Here is an 8,665-nt window from a genome sequence, read left to right as displayed (position 1 = left end):
GAAATAGAAAAAGAAAGAAAACTGGATTGAAATTGTCACCAACATCAGCATGGTCAATGGTCATGGATATTAGGAGTTGGAGTCCAACAACACCAAGAAAACCACAGGTTTTTTATCCTTGCTGTACTCCACCCTTGATTTAGATATTTATAATGTGGCATTGTACTATTATTTCTGTTTGCTATACATCAATACAAGAAGTGCTACAGAGGACATTGTATAACCACGCAATTAAAAAATCCACTCATATTTTTTATTTTTGCATGCATTCAGTTTTATTTATAAACATAAAGGAGACCGCCAATCCCAATTCACAAATTGCCCTTCCTAAACTTTTGTAGTAGCCTTTTCAGGGCTTCCTTTACATCCTTGTTTCTCAAACTATATATAAGAGGGTTAGCTATGGGGGGAAGGACTGTGTAGAGAACAGAAACAATTTTATTGAAATATCTCATGGTTTTAGTTTGGGGTATCAGATATACAATGATCAATGCCCCATAGAAAATAGAGACGACAATCAGGTGAGAAGAACAGGTGGAAAAGGCCTTTTTTCTCCCAGTGGTTGATGGGATTCTGAGGATGGTAGCAATAATATAGATATAAGAAGCCAGAGTCAAAATAAAAGGGGGGAAAGTGAATACAAAAGAGAATATTACAGAGACTTGTTTCACAAGGTTGATGTGACTGCAGGAAAGCTTTAATAATGGGAGAGAATCACAATAGAAATGATCGATTTCATTAGGACCACAGAATTGCATTTTTAAGAAAATACCCAAAAATATAGAAGTAAAAACAATGCTATTGAACCAGGAGCCAGCAGCTAACTGAATACAGAGTTTCCTGTTCATTACATTTTCATAATGTAAAGGTTTGCATATAGCTAAATATCTATCATATGACATTACAGAGAGGAGATAGCATTCTGTGCTAACCAGGAAAGCAAAGAAGTACATCTGCGTAAGGCATCCTTTCATGGATATAGTTTTGTCTCCCTTTTGGAGGCTCACCAAAACCCTGGGTAGGATGGTTGAGCTGTAGAAAGTCTCTAAGCAGGACAAATTTCCTAGGAAGAAGTACATGGGGGTGTGCAGGTGCTGATCAGTCACTATCAGAAGAATGGTGAGGATGTTGGCAGCCATGGTCAAAATGTATAACACCAGAAAAACTAGGAACAAGAAGATCTTCAGGTGATGGAGTTCTCCAAATCCCAAAAGGACAAACTCTGTAATTTCACTTAGATTTCTCTGCATTGTGTTCACTATGTTAAATATACCTAGTGAAGTTTTTTCAGGTCCTGAAAAAATGTTTGAACATGAGAGACCTAAGTGATTTTCTATATGGTTGTATTTCAGAAGCATTAATCGTGGTTTTATTACATAGAGTGGGATATACATGCAACGAAATTCTTATTCAATCTGGAACTTTTCTATCAGAGCGCTTGACTGAGAATGTTTTTCTGTTTATCTATGTACTACAATTTTCCATCTAACACAGGCACTGGTTGCCAATTTGCTACTCAGTCTTACACCGCTTGGGACCCAGTTTTTTGAGAGTGCCCCTTCTGGTGACAATACAGCCTGCCTTGGTTCATCTGGCATCAACCAGGAAAAAGGTCTTCTTGCTATTAGCACCTACATTATGTAGCAGAATTTCCTTGAAGATCTGGCATGCATCCTCGGGGATATGTTTCCATCAGTAGTTTAAGATATTATTGTTCACCCAACCAGTTGCAAAACATGATCCCTAGCTCATTCACTTAGTTCTATTTATTATTGGTCTGTTGTATGAGGTGTAGATCTTTATGTAGTTATGTAGTTTGGTTGTTTTAAATTGTTGCACACTGATTTCATATATTTTGTGAACAGCAAGTATATAAATATCTCAGTAAAAATCTAACATATGATGGATGAAGCCCACTGACTGGCAGTGTTATTGGTGATATCCAACTAAATCATGGGGACATGGGTGGTTCTGTGGGTTAAACCACAGAGCCTAGGGAGTGCCGATCAGAAGGTCGGCGGTTCGAATCTCTGAGACGGGGTGAGCTCCCATTGCTCAGCCCCTGCTCCTGCCAACCTAGCAGTTCGAAAGCACCTCAAAGTACAAGTAGATAAATAGGTACTGCTTCAGAGGGAAGGTAAACAGCGTTTCCGTGTGCTGCTCTGGTTCACCAGAAGCGGCTTAGTTATGCTGGCCACATGACCTGGAAGCTGTACGCCGGCTCCCTCGGCCAATAGAGCGAGATGAGCGCCGCACCCCCCAGAGTCGGTCACGACTGGACCTAATGGTCAGGGGTCCTTTTACCTTTTACCCTCAAAGAATCACAGAACTGTAAGGTTGGAAGGGACACCAAATGCCATGCAGGAATTTACCTTTTAAACTAAATCATAACTTATACGAGATTCATCAAAATAAATGGATCTAAGTTACCGCACTTAAATCCATTTATTTCAGTGGGTTTCCTGTCAGTATACTAACAACGAATACCAAACCTACGTAAATCTAACCCCCACTTTTTACAAAAGTCATTCATTTCATGTTGTAGAAACTGAGTTCAGTTAAAGACTGAAATGTTTAAAATAAGTGAACTATGCTTTCAGACACAGAAACTGCTTACATTTTAATTCAGATTATTAGTGGCAAATGGATCACAGGATGCAAAGAGAACAAAATAATACACTACTTTCTCAAAGCATAGTTTGCTATTTTCAAAATAAAAGCAGCCCACTTAGAATTGGTGGTCAAAATTTGTCTTAGAGGTGGACCAAACCAATTTGTGGAAGGATCGCCATATGGCTATATATAGCTCTGTTTTCCAACCTTCTCACTTCAATGCATGTCTGCAGATGCCATGATGGGACTATTTCAGTGATCAGAATTTTAAGTGCCTCACTGTATTGCCATTTAATCTTCCGTCCTGCCTAGCGCAGCTTACTCAAATTCTTACATGTATGAACAAACTCTTATATTTAATTGGCTTATAGAAGACACTGTTGCCACATAGATTTAAGCCACATAGATTTAATGTAAGCAGAAACACATTTAAATCTGCTGAGCCACACAGGATGTTTACGGTAAATTATTTTTTTTCTGGAATGAAACGGCTCATTCGCAAAGTTTTTGAAAGGTAACTGATGAGGCCATACACATAGCAGATATATTTTGCACAGGGTGCATGAACAAGACAGTGTTCTAAATACCTCTCTTATGTGTAAATGATAAGATGAAGGATCCATTGGTCCAAGAAACAAACATGCAGTATATCTCCCGTGCTCATCTTCATAGACGTAGAAACATTTCTTGAATGGATGTTTTCCTGCTTTCCTTTACATCTCATGCCATATATAAAAAAGAGCTTGCTTTTTAAAGCTAAAAAAAAACAGTGGCATCTCAGGAGATATTGACTTATTGTTGAGGAGTGTCAGGGACATCCCTTCCCAGAGCTACAGCAAAGACTCCAGAGAGGAAGGGACGCAGGCTGGAGGAAGCAGAATCCTGATTTCTTCCCATACTGAGAGTGATGCAAGCCCCTCCCATTTGGTAATGCCAGTTGTAAATTCCCAAGACAGCGTAGGTCAGACAGAGGCTGCTTCAGAGGAACTGCAGCTTCTAGACATGGCTCAAGAGGGGGAGGGGCAGACTGCCCCTGAGTCTCCATGGACAAGGCGAAGGAGTAGAGTCCAGGCGCGAAGTCAGTTAAACAGGAGGAGGGGGAGCCGGTAGGGGACATAGCTGTCAACCCTCCCGTTTTTGGCAGGAAACCCCCGAATTTAAATCCGTTTCCCCCCGCAACCCTGGATTGTTCGATATCCTGGAAATTTAGCAGATTTCAAATGAAGCAGCTCCTCTCCCTCCTTGATGGCGCGGTGCCCGCCTGCCCCCCTACAAGCGAGCAACCAGCCGCCGCCCGGTAAAACGCCTCACTCGGTGGCTGGATGCTCACTCACTTGCCAAGTGCTGCCGGAAATCTCCGCTCTGCCTATGTCTGGGCACTGAAAATCACTTCTGTGCATGTCCGGACATGCGCAGAAGCGATTCCCGGTGCCCAGACATGCAGACACAGGCAGCCCAGCACCGGAAGTCGCTTCTGCGCATGTCTGGACATGTGCAGAAGCAACTTCCGGTGCCGTGCTGCTGGGACCCTTATTTTCCAGTCCAGAAGTTGACAGCTATGGTGGAGGATATCCTGTTGGTGAAGAATCCACCCTTTAGTGAGTCCAACATCCTCATCTGAAGATGATTGATCTGTGAGCTCAGACTGAAGCGACTGTGTAAATACTAATAAATCTAAGCATAATATACCCGCCAGCCTGCTGTGTCTGGCCTGTGAGAGTGACATATTAAATCGTGACAAGGAGGGGGAAATAGACTGTTTGCTAGGAATTAAAATGATAGCAATGGAAAAAAGATAAACAAACTGAAATAGCATGGGGACAATCAAGGAAAGTTCTGGATGAACCCCACCCCCCAATAATGTCTAATGCCTGCTATTTAATCTTTCACATTTATAGACAGATCAATTCATGAATGAAAAGGCACTCCAACCACACTAGCCATTGTGTTGATGTAAGGTCTTTCCTATTTTCATGGAAGATCAGTTGTGTTGACGACAGGAAAATTCTCTTGGAGTGTAACTCATCAATGGAGGCTCGTTTCATGAACAGATTGGTGTTCATGGAGTGGTCCAGATGAAAAAGTGAGGATGGTGATTTCGGCTCTGCTTCACAGGTTCAAAATCAGCATCTAAGGTCACATATCAGCATGCACAAGTAACACACATGCACATAAATGTGCATATTCTCAGGCTCCACCTACAGCCTCATTGCAAATGTGCATATACCCATGCCCTACTGCCAAGCTCTGGATCCTCCTAGCCCTGCAGTTTGTCCTCCTGATATTGCTGCCTGTTCACCTGCCATCTCTGAGTGAGTAATGAGAGAGCATAGAAAAGGACAGTAACCTTCACAAGCATTACCCCCTGTATCTTTAAAAGTTGCGGTGCCTTGTGGTCAAAGGGGAAGAAGCATTCGAATGGGTAGTGAAAACAGTGACATGGGAAGAGGAAAAATTCCAAATTTTCCCAGCAGTCTTTCTCAGAGCCTCTTTGACATCTTTATTTCTCAGGCTATATATGAGGGGGTTAATTAAAGGGGGGAAGACCATATAAAGTAGTGGAAATATTTTGTTCAGGTCTCTCATTGTTTCATTTTCCGGTGTGAAATATGCAATGAATATTGACCCATAGAAGATAGAAACAACAATGATGTGAGAAGAACAGGTGGAAAAGGCCTTCTGCTTCCCAGTGGAGGATGGGATTTTTAAAATGGCAGCAACAATAAATATGTAGGAGATCAGAGTCAAAAGAAAAGGAGGGAAACTGAACACAAAAGCCAGGATTAGACAGACATATTTCACAAGACTGGTGTCACTGCATGAGATTTTAACCAAGGAAAGAGATTCACAAAAGAAATTATCAATTTCATTGGAACCACAGTAACATAGTTGCCCTATCAAGACCAAGATTATGGTGAACGCCACAATGCTGTTGATCCAAGAGCAACTGACCAGCTGGATGCAGAGTTTACCATTCATAAGAGTTGCATAATATAGGGGTCTGCATATGGCTAAGAAACGATCATAAGACATCACAGACAGCAGATAGCATTCTGTACCAACCAGGAGAGCAACAAAAAAAAATTGTGTGAGACATCCTTTAACAGAGATGGTTTTGTCCCCTGTCAGGAGACTGGTCAGCATCCTGGGCTGGGTTGTTGAGCTGTAGAGTGCTTCCAAAAAAGACAAATTCCCCAGGAAGAAGTACATGGGTGTGTGCAGGTGATGATCAGTCACTATGAGAAAGACCATGAGGCTATTGAAAGAAATTGTCAAAATGTAGATCACCAGAAACAGAAGGAACATAAAGATGTGCAGATGAGGGAGATCCCCAAATCCTAGAAGGATGAACTCTGTGACTTCACTCACGTTTCTCTGCATTGTGGTTGTCCTCAAATGCTACATTCTGAAAGAAAATTGGAAAGTGATATGAAAGTGATAGCCATTATACAATAGTTAAGTACCACTGAGTGACATAATGGAAGGGAGAAAGATTCCATCAACGGTCTCTCTGGGGGGGGGGGGGAATACACATCACCTGGGAAGACAGGTGAACTAATGCCAATGTACTGGAAGAAGCAAAGATCACCATTGTGGAAGTAATGATTCTTCAACATCAACATTGTTGGTCTGGTCATGTTGTGTGGATGCCTGATTATCGTCTTCAAATCAACTACTCTACTCTGAGCTTAGAAATGGCAAGCGTAATGCCTGCGAGCGCTCCAACTGGAGAACAGTGTTTACCAAAGGTGTCATGTGTTTTGAAGACGCTTGAACTCAGGACGAAAGGGAGACACACTCTAAGAGGAAGGCACACTTGGGAAACTCTCACCATTATCAACCCCCACCAGGAAACCTATTTCCCCACTGTGGAAGGGCGTATGCATCCAGAATTGGCCTCTGCAGTCACTTACGGGCTCACTTTTAAAACCGTGTTTATGGAAGACAATCTTACTCGGCTACAACTGATCGTCAAAGAAGAAGAAGAAGGAAGGGTGACCGATATAATCTAGTTGGTTTTTAAAACAAGCCACAACTTTACTGAGAAAGCACAAGTAACACTGCTGCCTGACCAGTAAATGGGACACAGCATCACAAGTATCCTCTCATTATATATACAGTGGTAGCTCGGGTTACAGACGCTTCAGGTTACCAACTCCACTAACCCAGAAATAGTGCCTCGGGATAAGAACTTTGCTTCAGGATGAGAACAGAAATCGTGCTCCGCCAGCGCAGCGGGAGACCCCCATTAGCTAAAGTGGTACATCAGGCTAAGAACAGTTTCAGGTTAAGAATGGATCTCCAGAACGAATTAAGTTCTTAACCACTGTACCACTGTACACTGTACCACTGTAACGTTAATTTTTTGCTTTTATCTGAATGACTGCACTTTGGACAAGAAGGCAACATGCATAATTACATATGTAATTATTCTTTAGATTTCATATGAGATTGAAATGATAAAAGTACCTGAAGGCATTAAAATTATTATTTTCAGATAACATATATTTAAAAATGCATACATTGTGATATGTATTTAAATATATTTTGATTTTAATGTAAAGAGGATGGGAACTATGAAGGAATACACACACATATCAGAAATAAAACAATGTTGCAAAGTGTTATTCCTAATGAGTTCAACTTTGAAAATAAGACCATACCATTAGGAATTCCAAAGTCCTAAGAGAGAATCAGGTGAGAAAAAAATTCACAAGTATCATTAACTTAAATATAATTTGGCGGTGTTATAAGTTTGGCTGCCTTGATGTTTGATGTTGGTTTCATCTGGAACACTTAATAGACACATCACATAGTTTTAATACACAAGTCAATTTGGGGGATATAGAAGTTTATACAAGGTGAGTCCTTTTAAAAGAGGCTACGTGGATTCAAAGTATACCTGTTCCATGGGGCCTCGTTTAAAAGACTCACCCTGTATATTAAGCAATGGCAGAAAAGAACTGAGATGGAATATGCATCTTCTATCTTGGTAGAAGTAAGGAGACTGGGAGACTTGAGTTCTGAGCTGGGAGATGGATTTAGTTTTTCTACTTGGGAACCTATTTTAGGAATAAACTGTTGTTACTGTCTTGGATGTTTTGTTTGTATAATAATAATAATAATAATAATAATAATAATAATAATAATAATAAATAATAATTTATACCCCACCCATCTGGCTGGGTTTCCTAGCCACTCTGGGCGGCTTCCAACAGAAGAATAAAATAATCAATTAAAGATAAAAAGCCTCCCTAAACAGGGCTGCCTTCAGATGTCTTCTAAAAATCTGGTAGCTGTTTTTCTCTTTGACATCTGATGGGAGGGCGTTCCACAGGGCAGGCGTCACTACTGGGAAGGCCCTCTGCCTGGTTCCCTGCAACTTGGCTTCTCTTTGCAACTAAACAGAAGCAGCCCTTGACCATGGACTGGTGCCAGATTAAGTGAATTGCATTTAGTGCCCATGACTAAATTAACCTATGGATTTCAGTGGGACCTAAGAGCCAACCCCAGAAGTCTTCAGTGATCTCTCAACCAAAGAAACAGAAAGGATTCAGTGCGACCAGATACTTCTTACTTCTGAATAAAGTGAGGAATTGACAACCACACTTTTATTACAAAGCTTTAGTTCCTGCAGATGATTAGCACTGAATACAAATACCTTTATGAATGGATAAGGAGCTGAAGTTTCTGTTGAGTGCAATTTCTGAGGTGCTGTTCTTAGGAGCAAGTGGGAGAGTATTTTTTTCTTCTATGCCCATCTTCACAGACTTGATTGGAAGTTTCCTTCTCCATAGCTGTTTAATTTGTTTTAGCATCCCATGACAAGTTTCTCATCTCAGGGTTTATCAGAAAGAGGATGTCTCTAGCTGGTTATTATATATTATTAGAAATCAAAGGGTAAACATATTGAGAGATAGGGACTAATTGTCAGAGAGGGAATATTAGCTTGAAATCTAGACCAAACTCACATGGGGATCTTGTATCCCTAGTCACAGATGTGGGGCACTTTGGGGACTTCCATTCTTAGCAATGTTCTTTAATGAATATT

At 41.0% G+C, this 8,665-nt stretch overlaps 1 protein-coding gene across 1 annotated transcript; it reads right to left on the bottom strand.

Annotated features, from left to right (window-relative positions):
- Nucleotides 1–311: 311 nt before the first annotated feature.
- On the bottom strand, nucleotides 312–1,250 carry LOC132593127 (olfactory receptor 10A7-like). The gene has a single exon (XM_060282141.1). The coding sequence runs from the start codon at nucleotides 1,248–1,250 to the stop codon at nucleotides 312–314; it is 939 nt and encodes a 312-aa protein (XP_060138124.1).
- Between the last annotated feature and the right edge of the window lie 7,415 nt (nucleotides 1,251–8,665).

The sequence above is a fragment of the Zootoca vivipara genome, chromosome 13, assembly GCF_963506605.1.
Source record: "Zootoca vivipara chromosome 13, rZooViv1.1, whole genome shotgun sequence".
Lineage (NCBI taxonomy): Eukaryota > Metazoa > Chordata > Lepidosauria > Squamata > Lacertidae > Zootoca > Zootoca vivipara.
The sequence above is the reverse complement of the archived record's forward strand: the minus strand, read 5'-3'. Positions and strand labels throughout refer to the sequence as shown.